Genomic DNA, 23,535 nt, shown 5'->3' on the forward strand with positions numbered 1-23,535 from the left:
AACCTCTATAGATGTCTATACGAGGTAACTAACTAAATATAAATCAAAGGATATAGTGTCGGGAGACACAGGCGCTCTCACGTCCAGCTCACTGGGCGAAGAAGGAGAGAGTGAGGCACATGGGTAGAGGTGGCGCCCTCGTTCCCGCGCTTGTGGAAGGGAGGTAACTCGTGGTGAGTGCTAATTAGTGATTTTACATTGAAGGGAACTTCAATTAGGGAGATACAAGTGTTTCCACTATGTTCGCAAGAGGAAGGAGACAAGCAAAAGAGCATGAGTCAGGATAAGGAAAAATATAGCTATACTGTTCACTTAAAGGGCATGCTATGGTGGCCACGTTAAACCGAAAAAAAAAACTTTGAAAAAGAAGACAATTTAATGTAGATAGATCATGATGCCAAAGGATGGGTAGTGGATAAATCCCATGGTTTACAGTATTATTTTGTATTGATACTAAATGGAAAGATTGTTCTAGCATGATATGAGTACAGCCTGACTGCAAGTCCCTACCTTGGTTGTGGTGATTGACATGGTCATGACTGATGCCTGTCTTGTGAGGTCTGCTTCGTCGAAGGATGCTCCTCGGAATTGAGGACTCCCAGTCACATCAAACTCAGGGCGGACATAATCACCAACAGGATTAACATTGCACCGGTTGCCTGAAAGGAAAAGGCACGCTCAAGCAAAAGAGTCTCACCTCATTTCCATGGATCAACTCCATTTTTTAAAAGGTTATCATACTACTGTTTCTCCATTGCTTGTATTAAAACATGTGTCTTGACCAACACATGCAACTCTGAACATCGAAATTGTGCTTGTTAGAAGACAGCATGACCCTTGCCCAGGTTACTTTGGAGCTTGTATAATATCAACATCACCAAGCCTGACTGACTGACTGAGTTTAGTTTTATGCCGATTTTAGCAATATTCCAGCAATATCACGGCGGGGGACACCAGAAATGGGCTTAACACATTGTGCCCATGTGGGGAATCGAACCCGGGTCTTCGGCGTGACGAGCCAACGCTTTAACCACTAGGCTACCCCACCGCCCCACATCACCAAGACATCAAGGGTACAGTTGTAAACAATAAGCACCATGGGTTAAATAAGTTGTTAAAATGGCACCAAATCCAATAAAGTCTTTGAACTACAATATCTTAAAGATCAAACACAAAATTGTCATGCGGTTACTTATATACCAAGTCAAAAAGATACAAATACACCAATGGCCTAACTTCGACACTGGTAATAGTGACAGTTTTCAATATCAGACAAAACAAAAGGTGTTACGTTTCATGTGCCTCACAGACATTCTTCCACATTCAAACAAATCGTTTAGTCCAGGATGATTATTCCACGTCAGTCTATACATAAATCCAGTGAAAAAGATAGGGAAGGCTTAGACATGGACTGGAAGCAAGGGCAGGTAACTCTAAAGTCTTACCCTCAGGTTGGCTGTTGAGCTGTGAGGAGATGGTGATCTTCCACATATGGAGCATGGAGCCCCCACTTACATTCCGCTCCAGCACCACCAGGTAGAAGTTCTCCTCGAAGGAGCTCATGTTCCTCAGGTCCACGATGGCCTCCATGTTAGGGCCGCCTGTTTCACTGGGGGAGAAGCGTCCCGTCACAAGCTGTTCTTGGAACACATGAAGGAGCTGGATGTTCTGCCAATCCTGTTCACATCAAAGACTTTGATTAGAGAGTGTCAGTACTGTCCTTATTTTAGTTGTTGACATTAAACAAGGAAGTCATAACCAAATTGTAACAAAATTAGGTGTGGGCTTGACACTTCTTTGAAGGATTTTACTGATATCACGGAAAGTCTCCAGTAAAATGCCTACAGTGATACAACTCGTAGACTACTTCAGTGATACCCATATTGAAGGCAAAGTCTAGTGCTCACAAACTAAAATATTATCCTCCTATGAATACAAACTCACAATTCTGATATGAGTAAGGGAGGTAAGTAACTGACTGACTGAGTTTGGTTTTACGCTGCTTTTTAGCAATATTCCAGCAACATCACGGCGGGGGACACCAGAAATGGGCTTCACACATTGTACCCATGTGGGGAATCGAACCCGGGTCTTCGGCGTGACGAGCCAACGCTTTGACCACTAGGCTACCCCACCGCCCGGAGGTAAGTAACTCTACATATTGGAATGCCTCAACTGATGAATGCACCATCCTTGAGCTTGCACAATATCAACACCATGGAGACAACATTTTTGTTTGTTTTGTTTGTTGTTTAAGTAATGCCTTACTCAGCAATATTCCAGCTACATGGCAGTGGTCTGCAAATAATTGAGTCTGGACCAAACAATCCAGTGATCAACAGCTTGAGCATCAGTTTAAACAAATGGAATACAATGAAATGTGTCAACCAAATCAGCGAGCCTGACCACCTGATCCCACCAGTCACCTCTTAGAACAAGCATGCGTTGCTGAAGACCAATTCTAACCCAGATCCTCACGGGTCGATGGAGACAACAAGTTGCAACAATCTTACAAAATATACAAAGAATAGCCTCCAAGTTTGGCATTACAGATTATCATCCTGTAATGTTATATTGATAATACAGTCAAACACCATGGTGTCAAAGTTGAGAGGACCCACATGCATGCTTTGAGTTACACGAGTTGACACAACTGAAGTATGGATGAGCCATGCGAGAGTTTATCAGAGTAAATTTGAGCCTGAACACCATGTTTGTTGCTGGAATATAACTTCAAGACAATGACATCTCCAACATATCAGATAAAACACTGTATTCAACTGTATGTAAAATATGAGTGAATGTTGTTTTACACCCCCATTGACAAAATTCCAATTTACAACAGGCTGTAAATCATCAGATCTGACACACAATCCACCAGGTCGCACTTTGTGACCATACATTCCTCTTAAATCTCCCACAAGCATGAAGTACTGATGAGTTAACTGCCCGTGCAATCTCCACTGGGATGCAGCCCATGTTAATGTCAAGAAGCTGCCATCATCACCTGCTGGGCATCGTTGATCCCCTGCAGTTCCATGATACATCCAGGTCGAGCCGACGACTGCTGACTGACGATGTTGAACACTTCACTAGCAGCCCGAACTGGAGAACCCATGTCACCATGGTAACTAGAACTTGTTGTACTTGAGAAGCTTAGGGCTTGCTGCAAAAACAAAGCGTTCCTGGAGTAAATATCACGATATTCAGTGAGCTTTAGTTTGGGGTTAGGGTTAGGGTTAGAATTATCACAACTCCAAAGCCAATGCATTACAACATCTTAGAATGTAATTGTTACATAAGATGCAGTGTTTCACAATAGGGAAACCTTTCATTTTTGAGCATATGGGTCCACTGACATATGCACAGATGTCAAGGGTTGTATGGCTTTTAAAATGAGTCACTTGTTTCAATGTTCTAGGACATTGGTTTTAAAGCGTCACTTGACCAGTGAAAACTGAAATTGATCATAAGCTCTGGATGTGGGTGTTAGGAGTCACTGTCTGTATGAACTTCGAACATGACATGGACGTACATCTTTCCTCTGCACTGAAGCATCCATGAGAAGAGTCCTGGCATCTATCACAGCTTGGTAAAGTCTCAGACAGTTTCCATCTGATGCCACGAACAGTGCACTGGGGGAGTTACTGTAGGACCCCAGCGAGGTGCTGCAACAAACACAAGAGAACTCAGTCACTGGCATCAGTACATGGCACTCAATTACTTGCATACCAATACAAGGCATCAATTGTTTATCCAGCCACAGGCATACCAATGTAAGGCATCAATTGTTAACCAGCCACAGGCATATCAATGTAAGACATCAATTGTTTATCCAGCGACAGGCAAAGCAATACAAGGCATCAATTGTTTATCCAGCCACAGGCATAGCAATACAAGGCATCAATGGTTTATCAAGCCACAGGCATATCAATTCAAGGCATTACATGTTTACTCTGCCACAGGCATACCAATACAAGACATCAATTGTTTATCCAGCCACAAGCATATCAATGTAAGACATCAATTGTTTATCCAGCGACAGGCATAGCAATACAAGGCATCAATTGTTTATCCAGCCAAAGGCATAGCAATACAAGGCATCAATTGTTTATCCAGCGACAGGCATAGCAATACAAGGCATCAATTGTTTATCCAGCCACAGGCATAGCAATACAAGGCATCACGGTTATCCAGCCACATGCATAGCTATGTAAGGCATCAAATGTATATCCAGTCACAGTCATATCAATTCAAAGCATCAATTGTTTATCCAGCCACGGGCATACCAATACAAGGCATCAATTGTTTACCCAGACACATGCATAGCAATACAATGCATCAATTGTTTATCCAGCCACAGGCATATCAATTCAAAGCATTACATGTTTACTCTGCCACAGGCATACCAATACAAGGCATTACATGTTTATCCAGCCACAGGCATAGTAATACAAGGCATCAATTGTTTATCCAGATACAGGCATAGCAATACAAGGCATCAATTGTTTATCCAGCCACAGGCATACCAATACAAGGCATCAATTGTTTATCCAGCCACATGCATAGCAATGTAAGGCATCAATTGTTTATCCAGCCACAGGCATAGCAATTCAAAGCATTACATGTTTACTCTGCCACAGGCATATCAATTCAAAGCATTACATGTTTACTCTGCCACAGGCATATCAATTCAAAGCATTACATGTTTACTCTGCCACAAGAAATACCAATACAAGGCATTACATGTTTATCCAGCCACAGGCATAGCAATACAAGGCATCAATTGTTTATCCAGCCACAGGCATACCAATACAAGGCATCAATTGTTTATCCAGCCACATGCATAGCAATGTAAGGCATCAATTGTTTATCCAGCCACATACATAGCAATGTAAGGCATCAATTGTTTATCCAGCCACAGGCATAGCAATTCAAAGCATTCCATGTTTACTCTGCCACAGGCATATCAATTCAAAGCATTACATGTTTACTCTGCCACAGGCATACCAATACAAGGCATCACATGTTTTTCAATCCACAGGCATAGCAATACAAGGCATCAATTGTTTATCCAGCCACAGGCATAGCAATACAAGGCATCACGTTTATCCAGCCACAGGCATACCAACTGAAAGGATCAGGTGTTAAGATCAAGTGTTAAGTTATAAGAAAACCAACACAGAGAAACATCGGGAATATGGATACAGAGAATGATACCACTTCATGAAATATGACTGTTTAACACTGCAACAGCAATTCTGCAATTTTGCAGTTGGGATTCAAAAAGAAGAGTATCGAGTATCCTGTATCCATAGATCCTTTCAGGCACAAAATCTCAGACTTTACACACAGAATGAAATAAGTCACACAACAAGAGTTTTCTTACCTAGGTAACAGAGTTGGCACCCATGCCACATTGGAGAATGCTGAGATGGGAGGAGCATTAATCCTGGCCAGCTCAACGATTCCTCCAGACTTGGACAACGGACCGACCGGGTCGACTCTCCAAAGAATCAGTTCACTACAGAATGAGAACCCATGACTTTCTCCATCATCCTCTGTTGCAGAATCTTTCTCTGGAGAGTCCTCCTCAGGAATGTTGTGATGGGATGTTGTAAGCAACAACGGTAACACTGGGTGACACGCTGCAGAGTTTGTTCGGAATCGATGACCACACGCTCTAGAAGCATGCGCTACACTGACAATAGTCTGGAACTTGGAGTTATCTGAGAAACTAATCTGCCACTGATTAATGCTTCCATTGCTGTGCTTTGAAATCATAAGTACGTTTGGAATCAACATATTGTCGTTCTGACCGGGAGAGTTCTTTCCCGTGGCTGTTGCAGGCTGTCCACTGTGACGAACAAAGCCTTCTTGTTCCATCATGGACACTTTACTTTCACTCATCTTCATGGCTGACTTGATGTCCATCTTGCTGTAGTTGCAGTACATGAGGACGTTGCTGGCCATGGTGCGAGCGTCAGGGATGGGGAATGCATTTGGCAGCCGAGACGAGAAGCTGACTTGTGCTTGACGGAAACAATATGGATTACACTCATCCAGCCAGTCAACTAGCCTGAAACAAAAACATGGGAGATCATCTAGACTGGCAATCATCAATGCTCATCGCAAGTTCACAAGCATGAAATTCTCCACTCAAATTAATTATAATCATGATTTTTAGAGTGTGGAAGATTCATATCCTCACTTCAGATATGCAGACATCTTGTCTTTGGGTAATAACTATTTGAAACAAAAGATTAAAAATCATCAGTCATCACTGATCATTTATTTACTTTCAAATCACTGAGATATGGCCTTAATATTTAGAACAACAATTCTCAAAAACACTCCACTGCAGAGTTTGTGGCCTATATATCACCAACAAAGTAATGGGTGAAACCCACCACACAAGAAAGCTGCCATCGACTGGGTGTATACTGAACAACATGTCAGAGCTTTGATGCCAGTCTCGTAACAGCACCTCGATCTTCCGATCCAACGACTCCACTATCGAACTCTGAAATAGAATGTAGTTTTACTTTGGCAGCTGCAAAATCAGAAGACTATTTCAGCAGTTTTGGAATGAGTGAACAAATTGTGATTTAAGTGAGTGAGAGAGTTAAGTTTTATGCCGCACTCAGCAATATTCCAGCTACATTGCGGTGGTCTGTAAATAATCGAGTCTGGACCAGACAATCCTGTGATCAACAGCAGGAGCATCGATTGTGATTTAAGCCACCTTGAACAGTATTTCAGTCATTTCACAGCAAGACAACCTAATGTTAGAGATGAGTGCACAGAGGCCATGGCTGTAGGTGAACTATAGTATAAGTGGAATCAAGAAGCAGCTTTACATATTGCTAAACCACTGCAAGGCATGGAACCCAAGCACCATCACTGAATCAAGATATGAATCCTTACTGAGATGTCTGTGGAGCTGCCAGTGCCCTCTTCTGACGACATGCTTGACATGCTGTCTGTGTGGCTCCCAAGGCTCTTGTTGTCCTTATGGAAGTTCTTGTGCTTGTGTTTTCTTTTAAAGAATTTGTTCCTCTTCTTCTTACCATGACCTGCATAACAAAGATGTTGTGGTCCTGAATCATGGCAAAAGTACACACTTTGTTCATATTATCTTCATAAAAAGTGGGTGGGTTCTTTGTGGAACAAGGACATGGACCCTTTCCAGCGCTGTGAACATATTGCTATATCGGACATAAGTCAAGGTAAAATTATTGAAGGGTTGGAAGATATTTGTCCTCATCAAATTCACAGCCATTTCAGGTATTTTAGTCCTATTTTAAAGCGTACAAGCAACACATACAAGAGGCATATGTTCAGTGCCATTACATAATACAAAGGGAAGTAATTCGCTCCAGATCACAGTTTCAGTTATTAGGTTGAACACATGTAAATTATCAAACATCATGTATCCACCATGCAAACAAGGTCTGCAAAGTGAGCTCTTTATCATACATCCTTATCTCATAGGTTCACGAACATTCACAAGCATGTTTGTATTTCAAATATAAACAAGTGTTTGCCACTGATATGGCAATGTCCCCCGCCACTAAAGAATGGAACATTTTTACTACTTTTACTACTTTTTTGGTCACATACAGGATGCCTGAAATGACTGGTGTCTGTGAAATCACCCAATGTAGGCTGTCGACACAATTGAAGACATTGGGTGCAATGTTTTATGAGATATCGCGTTAACAAGAGTTTGTAAAGTGGTCAAAGTGTCATGGTGACCTTGCAGACAAGGTCAAGGTCACCCAAATCAACTGGTATCTGCGTAATCTCCCAATGCAGGCTGTCACCAACTTTGAAGACATTGGGTACAACAGTCCATGAGATTTCGCGTTAACAAGAGTATCAAAAGTGGTCCAAGGGTCGTGGTGACCTTGAAAATAAGGTCAAGGTTACCCAAAACTGGTGTCTGCATAATCCCCTATGTAGGCTGTCACCAAATTTGAAGACATTGGATACAACAGTGCATGAGATATCACGTAACAACAGTTTGAAAAGTGTTCAAATTGTTGTGGTGACCTTGAAAATAAGGTCAAGGTCACCAAAATCGACTGGTGTCTGGGTAGTCCCCCAATGTAGGCTGTCACCAAATTTGAAGACATTGGGTACAACAGTTCATGACATATCACGTTAACAAGAGTTTCAAAAGTGGTCAAAGTGTTGCCATGACCTTGAAAATGAGGTCACGGTCACCAAAATCTACTGGTTTTTGTGTAATCCCACAATGTAGGCTGTCACCAAATTTGGAGACATTGGGTACAACAGTGCATGAGATACCACGTTAACAACAGTTTGTTTGAAAAGTGGTCAAAGGGTCGTGGTGACCTTGAAAATAAGGTCAAGGTCACACATATCAACAGGTGTCTGCATAATCCCCCAATGTAGGCTGTCACCAAATTTGAAGACATTGGATACAACAGTGCATGAGATATCGTGTAACAACAGTTTGAAACATGTTCAAATTGTTGTGGTGACCTTGAAAATAAGGCCAAGGTCACCAAAACCGACTGGTGTCTGGGTAATCCCCCAATGTAGGCTGTCACCAAATTTGAAGACATTGGGTATAATAGTTCATGAGATATCGCGTTAACAAGAGTTTCAAAAGTGGTCAAAGTGTTGCCATGAAAATGAGGTCAAGGTCACCAAAATCTACTGTTTTTTGTGTAATCCCACAATGTAGGCTGTCACCAAATTTGGAGACATTGGGCACTACAGTTCATACGCCGCCAATACATAGTCCCCAGCTCTGGTTGCGGCAGGGGACAATAATTAAAAAGAATTGTTGTGTAGTAAGGGTAGTTCAAGGTCTATTTCAAGTTCAACTTTAAGGCATTTTCAAGAGAATCTCCAAAATCTCCATTTTTAATTTTAAGCCTAGTCAGATGCTGGATCGAGATGGTTTTCTAGGTATGAACACTGCTTTAAAGAACAAGGCCTGGATTGCAAGTTTCTACCTGTCTCATCCTTGTCAGCTTCCTGGTCCTCATGGTCATCCTCATGGTCGTGTTCATGTTCGTGCTCCTCGCTGTCAAATTCATGGCTGGTGTGGACCTCCTCCTTGTGGCTCTCCTCAAACAGCATCTGCTTGTGGAGATCCTGCAGGATGTGCTCAGCTTCTATAGTGAACTGCAGCTCCTTGTTGTTCAGCCAGTGGATCTTGAAGTTGTGATCCACGTCGCCCTTGTTGCCGATAATTGGCTGAAGTGGAATGTCTGTAACACAAAAGCAATTCAGTCATTTTCCATACAATAGTGAAATGTCTTCTACACGAGAGTGTACAGTCACCTTTCATAAAACAAAGTTGGAACAACTGCTACCACATGCTTAACCTGAAATCATCAAAAATCCTACGAATGCTACCATCAGCTTTGTATTATCAAACAGAAGCTTTGTGGCAATTTCGTGTGTGCACGTGGTTCTACGGACCTGTTTCAGGGTTGATGCTCCCAGCGAGGTGGAAATGCAGTACCGGGGACACGCCGTTGTGGTGGATGGCGAACTTGTGGAAATCATGGACACTGCCCATGCTGGGGAGACTGGTCATGCTCATCACAGTCTCAGGGCCATACTTCGGGTGCTTCTTACGCTTGTGGATCGCATGCCTGAACACAAAACACACAGCTAGTCTTACCTGAGTATTGTTGAATATCGAATAAGCAACACGTAGCCATATTCTGAGACACTGTCATTCAAGTTAATCTGCATGTCTTTCCTTTGTACATAACAAACTTGGAAGTGGAATCTGTTGACAAATACCATCAGTAAAAGTAGCCCTGACATAAGTCAAGCTGGAGCTTTAACTCAATCTAACCTCAATAACCAAAGTGTTTGACATTCTCACTAATTCCATAGCATTAAATCACCTGCCAGGCCTGAGCAGTCGTACCTATGTTAATGTATATACCAATGGATCAATGGTTGTTCAGATGAGCAATAATTACTCAGGGAAAGAGAGAGAGAGTGATGTCAGACAAGTAACATGTGACATCTGGCCTCTGGATATCCATTAAGACAAACCATTTGTTCAAGAATTGAAAGTGTGCCCAAATGAGCTGTACACCACCTGCACACGTAAAGGTTGTACCAGAATGTGACATAATCTTAGCAGGAGATTTTAATGCTCGTACAGGAAATATGAATGATTTCATCATCGATGATAACAACCGTTATATACCAAGTCTTGAAGATATGGATTATGAAATAGATGAATTCAGTATGCAACGCCAGTCACGTGATGATGTGATTAATGATTATGGCAAAGAGCTTTTCGATTTATGCTGCACATATGGAATTCACATGCTAAACGGTAGATTCAAAGGCGACAAGTGTGGAGCATTTACGTGTTTTAAAGAGAATGGAGCAAGCCTGGTTGATTATGTACTTTGTTCATCAAAATTATTTGACTGACTGAGTTTTGGTTTTACGCCGCTTTTAGCAATATTCCAGGAACATCACGGCGGGGGACACCAGAAATGGGTTTCACACATTGTACCCATGTGGGGATTCGAACCCGGGTCTTCGGCGTGACGAGCCAACGCTTTAACCACTAGACTACCCCACCGCCCCCAAAATTATTTGAAAGAATCCTAGATTTTGCTGTATGCACTCAATGTGAGTCAGATCACTTCCCTTTGAGTGTTACATTCAACATTGGCACTGCAGCTAGGCAGAACACAGGCGTAGACACGAATGGAACCAGTATTCCCAGATTCGTATGGAAAGCAACCAATTCAGTAACATTTAGGGACATTGTATCTTCATCCTTAAGCAACATACATATGGACTTATTACTTCAAGATCAGGTTGACAACATCGACTTTATTGTCAATGATATTTCACAAACAATACAAGATGCTGCTGTAGTATGTGGTATGGTGAGCAGACCATATCAGGACGAGTGGACAGAATATTTCAAAGAAGTTCTGAATGTAACAGGCAACTCGGTCGATCAACTCCATCTCGACAAAGCAGAGGAAATTCTACGTGATCACTGCAGTCTGTCATGTGATGTATGTCAGGATGATGACATTATGTACCTGCTCAATAGGGATATATCCGTAAAAGAGGTCAAGGCAGCTATTAGGAACTTAAAAGATGGCAAAGCAGCAGGTCCAGATGGTATAAAGTCAGAGATGGTGAAATGTTGTGGGGACTTACTCGCTCCATATCTAACTACCATCTTCAACGAGATATTAGTCACCGGAAATTATCCGATTGAGTGGGCCAAGGGTATAATCGTACCTCTTCACAAGAAAGGTGACGTCAACGATGTGAATAATCATAGAGGCATATCCCTCATGGATGTTTTGGTTTTTGTACAACTGACAATATATTCACTCTTCAAAGTTTGATTCAGAAATATCTCTCAAAACGAGGCGGTCGCTTTTATTGCATATTTGTGGACTTTAGAAAGGCCTTGGATTCAATTAATAGACAGCTTCTTTGGTACACACTAATCAGAAACGATATCCATGGCAGAATATCAAATGTGCTAAGGGATATGTACTCTAAAATACAGTCAGCCGTGAGAACAGGCACCAACTCAATCTCCGACTATTTTCAATGTTTGAGCGGTGTGCGACAAGGGTGCGCCCTCAGCCCTTTCCTTTTTACAATATTCATTTCAGAATTTCAAGTCATGTTGGAAAATGCCAATCTTAGAGGAATATTTGTCGACCCTGAATTTATGGAGCTGTTCCTGTTACTTTTGCTGATGACCTATGTATATTCGGCCGATTCTGTAATTGGACTTCAAAGAAAAATTGATATTCTACACATCTACTGTCTGACATGGGGAATGGAAGTCAACATGAACAAAACGGAAATCCTTGTCTTTCGAACGGAGGCTTCTTACGAAATTATGAAAAATGGTATTTACACGTATCACAGATTAAATGCTCAACATATTATAACTATCTCGAATAATGTTCTCCACTGACTGTCATGGACTAAATGTACCCGAGACACTTACCACTAAAGCCACTAAAGCCCTATTTGCTATCAAACGGGTATCTTATAAATATCCAAATATGTCTGCAAGTGTTCTTTTCAAGCTCTTTGACAGTAAAATAAAGCCAATATTACTTCACGGTGCAGAAGTATGGGGTCACCAAGATAGACAAGCTATTAACAACTTCCACTCTAATTTTGTAAATTTGTACTAGGTGTAGGTAAGCATGTGTCCAGTAACGAGTATTAGCAGAATGCGGTAGATATTGTATTAGTATTGACTATCAAATCAAATGTATCTGGTACTGGTGTAAACAATTATGTATGGCTACCGATAGGTACCCCAAGCAATCTTATATTCTTTTGAAAAAGCTTGATGATTGTAGCAGAATTACTTGGGCATCTTATATAAGAATATTGTTAAACACGTATGGATTTGGTTTTGTGTGGGTAAGCCAAGAAGTTGGTAGTGTAAATGATTTTGTATTTATGTTTAAACAAAGACTTGTAGATTCATAAAAGCAAAATATGTTTAGCAAATTTAAGGCAAAGCCAGGAGACAAAGATTAAATGACTGAATTTGTGAGAACATATAGTTTTCATTTTTCTACATAAAGGAATCAGCACGTTTATCTTATTACAAATCACTAAAGTCACTACTGGATGTTGAATACTATATTTCTAATGTACATCTAAAGGTATATCGACGTTATTTATGCTTATTACGTATTCAACAATTGCCTCTCCTATGTAACGTAAGATGTCCAGATGACAGTGGGTTAAGCAAAAATGTAATTTTCTGAATAAAATTGATATTTTATACTTATCCTGACTCATGCTACTTGCTTGTCTTCTTCTTCTTGCGAACACAGTGGAACACTTGTATCTCCCAATTGAAGTTCCCTTCAATGTAAAATCACTAATTAGTACTCACCACGAGTTATCTGTCCCCTCAAAAGCGCGGGAACGAGGGCGCCACCTCCTGCCATGTGCCTCACTCTCTCCTCATATATCGAGCCCAACACTTGAATTTTCAGGGAAATCCAAAGTGTGATGTGGGGAGGATGGGAGGGCTTACCTCATGAGTCAGGATAAGTATAAAATATCAATTTTATTCAGAAAATTACATATTTTTCCTTATCCTGACTCATGCTACTTGCTTGTAGAATCCGACGGATACGGAGGTGGGAATACAGAATACTTTGAATTTAGATAATTAGTGATTTGTACTGTAATGACTGTAATAACCCTTATGGGAACTTCATAAAGGCACTGAATTGATGAATTCCTGCTGCTAACTTATCAGCTGCCATATATGGGTTACTACAATATAAATATTATGATAAAAGTATATACAACATGAATACTATGCTTAAGACCAAATAGACTTAAGCTTGACAATAGCATAAACTTCATAGAGTTTATAAGCTAATATACCTTTATGATATAACTATAGTACTGAGCTTAAGATATGATTAAACTTAAGCTAAATATATAATAGCAAAAAAACTCCATAGAGTTTGTTAGCTAATATACTTTTATGATATAACCATAGTACTGAGCTTAAGATATGATTAAACTTAAGCTACATATATTATAGCAAAAACTCAGTAGAGTTTGTAAGCTAATATACTTTTATGATATAACCATAGTACTGAGCTTAAGATATGATTAAACTTAAGCTAAGTAGAGTATATAATATACTTTTAAATAACTCTTAAGATATGAGAGCTTTGTTAGCTAATAGTTAGCTAAAACTATTTGTTAGCTAATATAACCATAATATGAGCTTAAGATATGAATAACTTAAGCTATATATATAATAGCAAAACTCCGTAGAGTTTGTTAGCTAATATATTTTTATGATATGAGTATAGTACTGTGCTTAAGATATAATTAACTTAAGCTAAATATATAATAGCAAACTCCGTAGAGTTGTTAGCTAATATATTGTATGATATAACAACCATAGTACTGAGCTTAAGATAATAAAAGAACTTAAGCAAAATATATATAGCATGTAGCTATTTAGTACTGTTATAAGATAAGTAGAAATCTGTAAGATTGACTTATCTTCTCCGAGGAACTGTCAACTGTTGTGCGAGGACCATGGGACCGAAATGGTGGATACCTGAGACGTCCTCGGTGGTGATATCTCTCAGATAGTGGTTGGCAAACACCATATCGGATCTCCAGAAACAACCCTCCATTATGGTATTCAAAGAGCAGTTGCCGTGTAGAGCAAGTGTAGATGCTAGCGCTCTAATTTCGTGAGGATTAGATGCTCTTGGAGGGTCGAGTCCTGCAGCCTTGTAGGCACGTAGTATGACAGTTCTGATCCAAATGGAGATAGTAGTATGTGAGACTTCAGTCTGCATAGCTGTTGATAGAGGAATAAATAATCTCTTGAATTTTGCCCTCCTCTGTTTGGATCGGTGGAGATATATTTTCAGTGCTCTTACTGGGCATAGTGATAGATCCATCGTATCATGAGGTCCAAGTATAGATGAGAGAGCTGGGACGTGGAATAATCTGTCTGGTTGACCTGGCAGTTGGTTCTTGGCAATAAAATCCCAGCGTAGTCCCAGATGCACGATGTTATGAATATCATCAAAGCGTGTTCTCTCGTAATCCAATGCGTGAATCTCTGACATCCTGGCAGCCGTAGCTAGAGATAACAGGAACAAGGTTTTCTGAGTCAGAGATTCAAACGATGTAGATTCTAACGGTTCATAAGCCTCACTTGTGAGGTGTTGGAGCACTATATTCAGATCCCAAGCTGGAGCGTGAAACTTACGTTTTTGATCCTCCAATCGGAATGCTCGTAGCAAGGCGAGTAACTCTGGGGTCTTGGTTAACTTGACGCCCGTTCTCATAGTTCTCATAGTTATGACAGAGCTTATTGCTGCAAGATAAGTGGACAAAGTTGAGCCTTTTAGATTATTAGTCTGACGTAGATAACATAAGTAGTCCGCCACTTGAGGATGAGTAGCATATCTAGCTGTAAATCCTTTCTTTGCAGCATAATTGACAAAACTGTGCCATTTGTCATCGTATAAGTTGCAAGTTGAGTTACGCAGGGCAAGCGTGACTGCTTTTGCCGCTCTGGCTGAATAACCTCTCCTATTCAGACACGCCTTGATACAATCCATACGTGAAGTTGGAATATGTCTGGCTTTCCGTGCTTGTTTGGTGTATCTCTGTGTGGAGCATCCATCATTTGTGTGCGGATGTATTAACAGATTCGAGCACTCTGGAAGTTGTAGTATTGGTTGTCCGATTTCTTGAATAAGAATTGTCTGTGTGAATCATCAACTGAGCGTTCTGTAATAAGTTGCTCCAGTGATTTATGGCGTTTATAACTGCTTGCATCTCTAGCAGATTTATGTGTAACTTGCTCTCTTGATTGCTCCATAGGCTGACGCTGTCCTGTTGGCGAGATGGGCTCCCCAACCTTGTAGTGACGCGTCTACGTAGAGATGTGTTTCCGATTCCGGCTCTATTAAGGAGACACCTACGCAAACATTCGATCTCTTGGTCCACCATAGTAGGTGAGGTTTGACGTGATCTGGTAGCCTGAACGGTAGAGAGTCTTCGAGATGCGAATTGATGAGGACTTGCAACGGGCGTAATTGTAGTCTGCCTCTGACTGTCAAGTCTGTGAGTAATCCCAATAGGCTCTGCCACTGTCGTAGTGGTAGCGGAGAGAGTAAGGCTTGTGGGATTGATTGTTGGATCTTGATCCATCGGTCCTCCGGTACAAATATACGATTCTGCGCCATTACAAATCAAATACCTAGAAATTGCAGATCTTGCTTAGGTTCTAGATCCGACTTAAGTAGATTTACTAACCATCCTAGTTGTGTTAGTAGCTTGATGATGAAGTTCAACTGTAGTCTGAGACGCTGTGGATCTGGATCCACTTGTATCCCGACGTCGAGGTAAAACGCGCTGCGAAGTCCTTGACGATGTAGGTGAGCAACCAGGGGTGACTGCCATCGTTGAACTTTATGTAAAAAATCGCCTGACTGCCGTGCCCTCGTCCTTACTTGACAGGGGAGGTCTCTAATCTCATGAAGGCAGCCCAATCATGAAGGTTCAGTTTAACTGGACTGTATGGAGGCTTTGCTCGTTCACTGATATGTTGTTGTCACTTGCAACCTATGTCTTGAACTCTGAACTATGATCGACCTCTGCGTAGGGCGTTGTCCCTCGCGGTCCAATCAGAACAAGGCATTTTGATTCTGCAGAGTACCCGCGCTGTGATGTCACCGGTGTAGCAGGAAAAGGAACCTTGTATAATTTAGTGCCGTCGTTGATATTAGATCAATCCTTGGTTTTGTCCGTAACTTCCCGAAGTTACACGAGTGACCACGTGTTACGAGGGTTAATGGTAAACACGCGAATCTTCCGGCGCGCGAATTACCTCGCCCTGTATTATTAATGCTGGGTAGGTTATTTTCCTGGCTGCTGTGAATGTAACTTCAGTCTTGAAGATAATGCCGTCGTCCTTATATATAGGCTCAATAAAACTTGCAAGTTGTCAGCTTGTAGACTGCATACATCAATGCAGCGTCATAATTGTAGAATTAATGCTGAACTTGTAGTACATATTTCTTCTCAGGAAATCGTTGACGATTACGTGTTTTACTAGCTGTAACAAGGCTGCTGCTCAATTTCGTTATTGAATTGTCTGCAGAACTGCGTAGTGATCAACTTGGTGTGACTGTATGGCGACTTGCATGTAAATAATCGTATCGAAGTCCGGGATTGCATACCTAGCAATATATACGAAAATGGTGATTCCTGTGATGATCTGCGAACGTCGTAAATATCTGTAAATAGTATTTCGCGTAACTATATAACGTTCAAGTTAAAAAGTTAAGTACTGCGACATCTCTGTCTTGTGGAAGTCTGTGCGAATACCTACGCGCAGGCTCGGTAATGACATATAGCGTTCTGTTGATAAAAAATACAGCGACGTTCTGCGTTGTAAATAGCCTGTGCAAACCTCTGTGTTCTTCAGGGTCTGAGCTCGGTGAAGCACTCCTCCTCCATGAAGCCTTTCGCGAATGGTGAGGATCTGGGTCCTTCGTGGAGGCGGCCTGGGACATCCTTCGCGAAGGCTTCGATACGGGCTGGGTTGCCCTTCGTGGAGGCGCATTTGTGGGCTCTGGGGCCACGCGAAGTCATAGCGGGCTCTGGGGCCCTACATGACTTTAATGGGGTGGGCTCTGGGACCCGCAGCTCTGAGGCCTCTGTAAACCGTATCGGTCTTCCATCAGCAGCATCATCTGGTTGACCAGGTCGTCTTGGACGGTCTGCGCTGATGTGGACGCTGCCCCTCTCTATGGTAGCGACGGGACCCTCAGGTAGATTCTCTGCCGTCAGTGTAGACATCTCTAGCTGCGTGTTGATCTGCCCTGAGGTGACGGTAGCCGATACTGGTCGCTTCTTATGCCGTACATCGGGAATGATAATCGGTAGATCATCCATATAAGGCCAATTCTGAAACAGGAAGAATGTCAGATGAAAATCTTTTAGTAGTCTTCGTAGGTTTCACTTTCGACGAAGCTGTAGCCCTGGGGGTGCAGATCGTACGTTGTGACGACGTGGAAGCTCTCCTGGTCTTAGACTGGGACGACGGGATGTCCTGGGATGCAGGTCGCTTCTTGGATATAGCGGACTGCGTCCCACGCTTCTCCCCCGAGGGTAACTCAAGCGGAACACCAGACGGTAGAGGGTCGTCCGCCACAGTTGACAGGGTATATCTGACTCTGATCTATCAGCCATGACTGAAGTCTGTTTCCGTGAACTATCTGCTGCGCGTCTCAAGACGCAAAATAAATATTTATCAAAGGCAGAATTAGATAATTTTATACAATAATTGCAACGTGAAACAGTAGAGCATGGCGTAGTACAACTAGAGCATATTAAATGCGGATCAGCAGCAGAGAAACGTAATTTACAAATAGTGCAGATTTTCATTAACGCAATCTACTGAGCAAACACGGTGAAACCGTGAATAAAACTGTAGAAACACGAATAAATATCAATGCATCATGTATAAGGATACTAGTTACACCTCTATAGAAGATTATAAGAGGTACACAACTAAATATAAATAAAGGATATAATGTGTAGGGAGACACAGGCACTCTCACGTCCTGCTCACTGGGCGAAGAAGGAGAGAGTGAGGCACATGGCAGGAGGTGGCGCCCTCGTTCCCGCGCTTTTGAGGGGACAGATAACTCGTGGTGAGTACTAATTAGTGATTTTACATTGAAGGGAACTTCAATTGGGAGATACAAGTGTTCCACTGTGTTCGCAAGAAGAAGAAGACAAGCAAGTAGCATGAGTCAGGATAAGGAAAAATTATGTAAAATGTGTAACCGCTATAATTTTGAAGATGAATTACATTTTGTACTTGTCTGTGATGCATATGCAAATTTAAGAAGCAAATACCTACCCGAATTTAATTGTCCATCTGTTTTAAGCAAATATTATAAGTTGTTAACAAGCAAAGATAAGAATTTACTTATAAAAATTTCATTATTTATTAAACATGCACTATCTAAAAGGAATTCTATCCAATGTTAGAAGAGACATGTATATATATACCTATGTATATGTTTAAACCATATTGTCTATATATCATATACCACTTTGCATTTATTGTACACGGGTCAATGGCCTATATACCAAATAAATTCTTCTTCTAAAGGTTGTACCAGTTATAATTATTATTTAAGCCATCAAAGTCAATCCATGTATAACAAAATCATATACAAAGTGACACTGGTTGTTTGGGGTGATTGATACTTTATTGGTGAATTAGATGAGGTTTACGCTGCTTTTAGCAATATTCTTTCAGTATCATGCTCGGAGACACTAGAAAATAGGCTTCTGGTGAATCTAAGCAGGCAACCAAATCTGGGTCTTTTTCATCACAACAAACACTATAACCACAAGGTTACCTTGTTATTAAGACAATAACTATTACCAACATCACAAGCTAGAGCTGTCATCTACCTTATAGTCTTAAGTCTCTGCAGGAACCTCTTCTTGTGGCGATGAGTATGATACTTGGGATCCATCTGTCCACTTGGGTCAAACTGCTCCAAGTCCAGAACACCATCATCTGGCAGGATAGTTTCACACCAGATCCGACACACATTGTCTAAGCAGGATGTCACCAACATGTTGGCCACGGAACCTCTGTCAGAAAAGAAGAAAGAAATTCAATCTGATGTCAGAATACTAACATCTTAAAAAGAATGCCTGATGTGTGTATTTTTCATTTCTATTTTCATCCTAAAAATCAAGTTAATTAATCCCCATTACATACGAATGTGACAACAACAAAAGGATGATAATCAAGGCCTCGTCACTGCAGACAAATTCAGGACTCTGCAATGAACAGCCTGGATAAAATAACAGGGACCAAATCTCAAGTGACAGTGCACACCGACAACTGTTACTTATGTAAATCCACACTGATCAAAGATCATAATATGCTTGTCTCTGCAATCTGGACCCTTGAATCAGCAGGTCCTGGCATGATGATGGTATGCGACTCTGCAGAACAAGAAAACAGTGCTCAAGACACTGTTCTTATATTTCTGAGTTATCTCCCTTACCATGCCCAAGACGGAGTTTCTGAGTTCTCTCCCTTCACATAGCATAAGGAAATTCTACCACCACAGATAGCTGTTCCCAAGGTGGAGTTTCGGAGTGGTTTTCTCTTACCTTGGCATGAACTTGCTTGTTTTCCTCCAAGAGAAGCCAGTGACAGCACGAGGGTGAGAGATGTACACAAATGAGTAGTGTTGTTCCTCCACCTTGGGACTGATACTATCTGACCGGATCAACTGGGGACTCACTGAAACAATAATTCACTCTACTGCTGAACACCTCATAGCAACAAATGAGCCCGGGCAGAAAAAGTGAATAGGTGGGATTAAATGTATAAAAAAGACCAGACAGTCCAGTGTTCACGAATAGCATCTGACCCTCTGACAAATCTGGCAGATTTGCCAACGGTCCGACAATAGTCTACAACCCGCCAGCCCCAGTGTCTGACTGTATATTTCACAATGACTTTGACTGAAGTTGTTATATGTGACATGTGTCACTTGTTTGCTGTTTATAAATCTTATGTTTGTTTATAATTTCAATGCCAATTATAAGAAATGTTAAATCTGAAATGTGTGTTTAATTATATTCTATGGGCCCTGTGAATTTTCAATGGGTCAGACAGACATCTGAAACTTACAGGACCCAATGTCCTGTTACTTTGAAACACCATTCGTGAACACTGCAGACACAATCAGCTATCTGTTCTATATGACCCCATCCAATGCTGGAAATCACAGGGGTTTCTGGAGACGCTGAGATCACTTACTTATCTTTGGCAATATACTCAAATATGTCCAAACACAAATGTGTAACTTTGTCATCACTGTTATCTGTTGTTGAAACCTATACTCACACTTTCTGTCTTCATACCAGATTTTTACCAGTCTGTCAGCCTGAAATAATATATCATAAACACTGTACACACTAGGGCTGCTCAATATAACCGGTTTACCGGTATTTACCGGTTCAGACATGAAAACGATACGTTTCTGCGATACGCTGATCAAAAACCGGTATTTTGACTTGCATTCGGAAAACTTCGTAACACTCGGAAATCTTCGGATATTTCCTTTTTTCATTTGTGCCAAATATTATTCACATTTTTATTTTTAATCATAATAAAAGTTGTTATTAAAGCTTAATCAAGCATAGTGATTTTGCTTTGTATTTGCTCTATAAATCAAGCATTACCTCGTTTATAAGTAGTTTTTACTTCACGCAATATATTGCAATACATATCGCAATACATGCTTTTGCATCGCAATATATCGCAATATGAAAATTCTCTGCATTACCCACACCTAGTACATACATATGTGACCTGTAGTTCCTTCTACAACAGACATTAGTAATATGTATCTATCATCAAATATAAAACTATAGATAACTGGGATATAGAGAGGATCTACTCTGTAAGTCAAATACAAGTAACAACCTGGATGTGAGTAGTTGTTTCTTGGTAAAATCTAATCATTTTACATAACCATTTGTCTAAATTGAGCAGTAGACAAGGATGGATTTGATGAATGAAGTCTACCGCTGTAATATACGTTAACTGGATCATCTCATGACAGTTAACTAATGAACTGTTGAGAGGAAGCAACTGTTGAGAATGTTGTGTTCAGTATTTCAAAAGGTTTCGTCAATACATACCTTGCCTGCTGAGGCAAATACATAACCATCAGGAGAGAACTTTAAATGAAACACTGCAGAAGATGGTCTGAAAACAACATCATCATCACCATCATCATCATCATCATGTCTATATATATAGCACCTTAGCATGCTCATGCACAAACACAAAGGTCACAGCTGCCTTTCAAAAGAAATTGAAATATTTCTTGTAATGTCTAACCCACAACTCCACAATCCAACAGCAACAATCAATCCAGACAAGCACAGTCAACTAACGAACCCAATTCCCCAGAAGTCCATATAGTTCACATTCATAACACACTGGTTTCTAAAGGACCTTCAGCTTCATCCACCCTCAATGATCTAGTGAATTATGTCTTCATTCAATTATGAAAAATACTCCCACCAATACAGCCTTGTTTAGTTTCGAGTCAAAGTATACAACACCAGAAATAGCTGTCCAATCAAATTACACTTACGAGCAAGAGAAAATACATGTGAAGTAACTGACAAGAGAGAGGCAATGAAAAACTTACTTGCACTTCCACACACTGTCCCATTCTGTCACATGAGGCTCAAAGCTTCGATCCTTTTCTGGGTGCATCACGTGACTGAAGTGCGTGTGAATTGGATCATCATCCTCCCCTCCTGATGGGCCAACGCTGAACTGGACTCTCTTGGCGGAGGCATCGTCCTCACTGGGATCACGGTGGCTCATTTGCCAGATTTGGATTATCTCCCCTCCCGTCAGAAGTTTTGACCCTGAGACAGACAGATCATAGCGAGCGAGTGAGTATGGTTTTACGCCGCTTTTAGCAATATTGCAGCAATATCACGGCGAGGAACACCGGAAATGGGCTTAACACATTGTACCCATGTGGGCAATCTAACCCAGGTCTTCAGCGTGACGAGCGAACGCTTTAACCTATAGGCTACCCCACCCCCCCAGATCATAGCGATGGGTATATGTACATCTTATTGTAAAAGACATAATGGGAGACAACCAGGTCGATGCAGATGTCCCATCACAGAAATTCCTGTGATTATTTCAGAGTATTAAAAATAATTATTGACAAGAAATAAACACAGGTCTTTAGCATTGTGTGGTTGATTTGATAAGATTTCAAAAGGATGTAGACATGGTAGCATTATCAAGTTTCAGATTGAAAAGTAGAATATGTTTATCACCAAATGTGATTCCTAATCAAGGGGACATGTGAGGCATCATAATGAAGGATATGGCAATGTCCTCATGATTATCAATAATTAATGACAACTCACAACTGAAATAAGAAACTACAGTAGATAAAACTATAATAGGAAACTAATATATGTATATAAATGTTAGGAACCAGGTTGTCAAACTGTGAATTCATCTGGCCAAGGCCAAAATCTGACCTCATTCACAACTGTAATGGGTAGATTATTCATCTCCGCTGAACTATTCTGTAAGTCAGCTTCACTAAAATATTCCCATTACCTCACTATTCTGACATCATATTCAGAAGAACAGCAGAACTTCTGTCAACATGTTAACAAGGGAGGAAGATTAAGCAGTGAACATTTTCATGTTTTTCACCGACTTTACGAGGAGTGGGATGAATATTTACTCTAAAACCAAGCCTGCCCAGAGGGCTAGAAGGACTTTGTCTTCACATGGCCCTGCAAATGGTTAATCAGTTAATAGTCCTTCGAAATTATTAAGAATTTCATATTTCCAATTTTCATACATTAAAATATTAAGAAACAGGGCTGGTTTTGTCTTCACTGCAAAATACATTTACAGAACAGGTTAAAATACAGGACTTCATATTGCTAGAACTACAATTTGGCTTGACTAAAGTTATTTCCACCAGCCTACAGGTAAGTATTTATTTCACTCTTTGCAGGACATATTTATTTTATTTATTTTACTAATTTCGATTCTCTGTGGAGACTACTGAATTCCCTTCATGTCTTGTTTTGTTTTCCATACTTTACATATACCGTTGGGATCAATACAAACTTATATTCAGTGAGAGAAATTAAGTACAAAAGTCAAAGGACCTTGCTGTAAACATATTTTTAAAAGGTAAACATTGGTGATCCCTCGATCATTGGAAATGGCCCCAAGGACGATAAGATGCCCTGAATTTCAAAACAAAGATAACAAAAATAAAATTGAGATTAACCAGTGCATCTCCCACACATTCCAAGGCAAAAGTTATCAGTTTCCGCATATACAGCCTTAATCCTTGGACTAATCCCTCCCACGGACCGGATATACACAAACACCAC

General features: G+C 40.8%; 1 protein-coding gene across 1 annotated transcript in view; it reads right to left on the reverse strand.

The window, feature by feature from the left end:
- LOC124282423 (dmX-like protein 2) overlaps positions 1 to 23,535 on the reverse strand; it is a 119,607-nt gene that overhangs the window by 52,244 nt on the left and 43,828 nt on the right. The window contains 15 exon segments of the mRNA XM_046718414.1: positions 771 to 796; positions 1,466 to 1,677; positions 3,008 to 3,166; positions 3,536 to 3,668; positions 5,390 to 6,079; positions 6,411 to 6,523; positions 6,928 to 7,076; positions 8,991 to 9,248; positions 9,463 to 9,638; positions 18,455 to 18,472; positions 19,018 to 19,203; positions 19,735 to 19,867; positions 20,477 to 20,516; positions 21,277 to 21,343; positions 21,795 to 22,020. Coding sequence (XP_046574370.1) covers positions 771 to 796; positions 1,466 to 1,677; positions 3,008 to 3,166; positions 3,536 to 3,668; positions 5,390 to 6,079; positions 6,411 to 6,523; positions 6,928 to 7,076; positions 8,991 to 9,248; positions 9,463 to 9,638; positions 18,455 to 18,472; positions 19,018 to 19,203; positions 19,735 to 19,867; positions 20,477 to 20,516; positions 21,277 to 21,343; positions 21,795 to 22,020 — 2,586 coding nt within the window.

The sequence above is a fragment of the Haliotis rubra genome, unplaced genomic scaffold (assembly GCF_003918875.1).
Source record: "Haliotis rubra isolate DU_JTF1 unplaced genomic scaffold, ASM391887v1 Scf3, whole genome shotgun sequence".
Taxonomy (NCBI): domain Eukaryota; kingdom Metazoa; phylum Mollusca; class Gastropoda; order Lepetellida; family Haliotidae; genus Haliotis; species Haliotis rubra.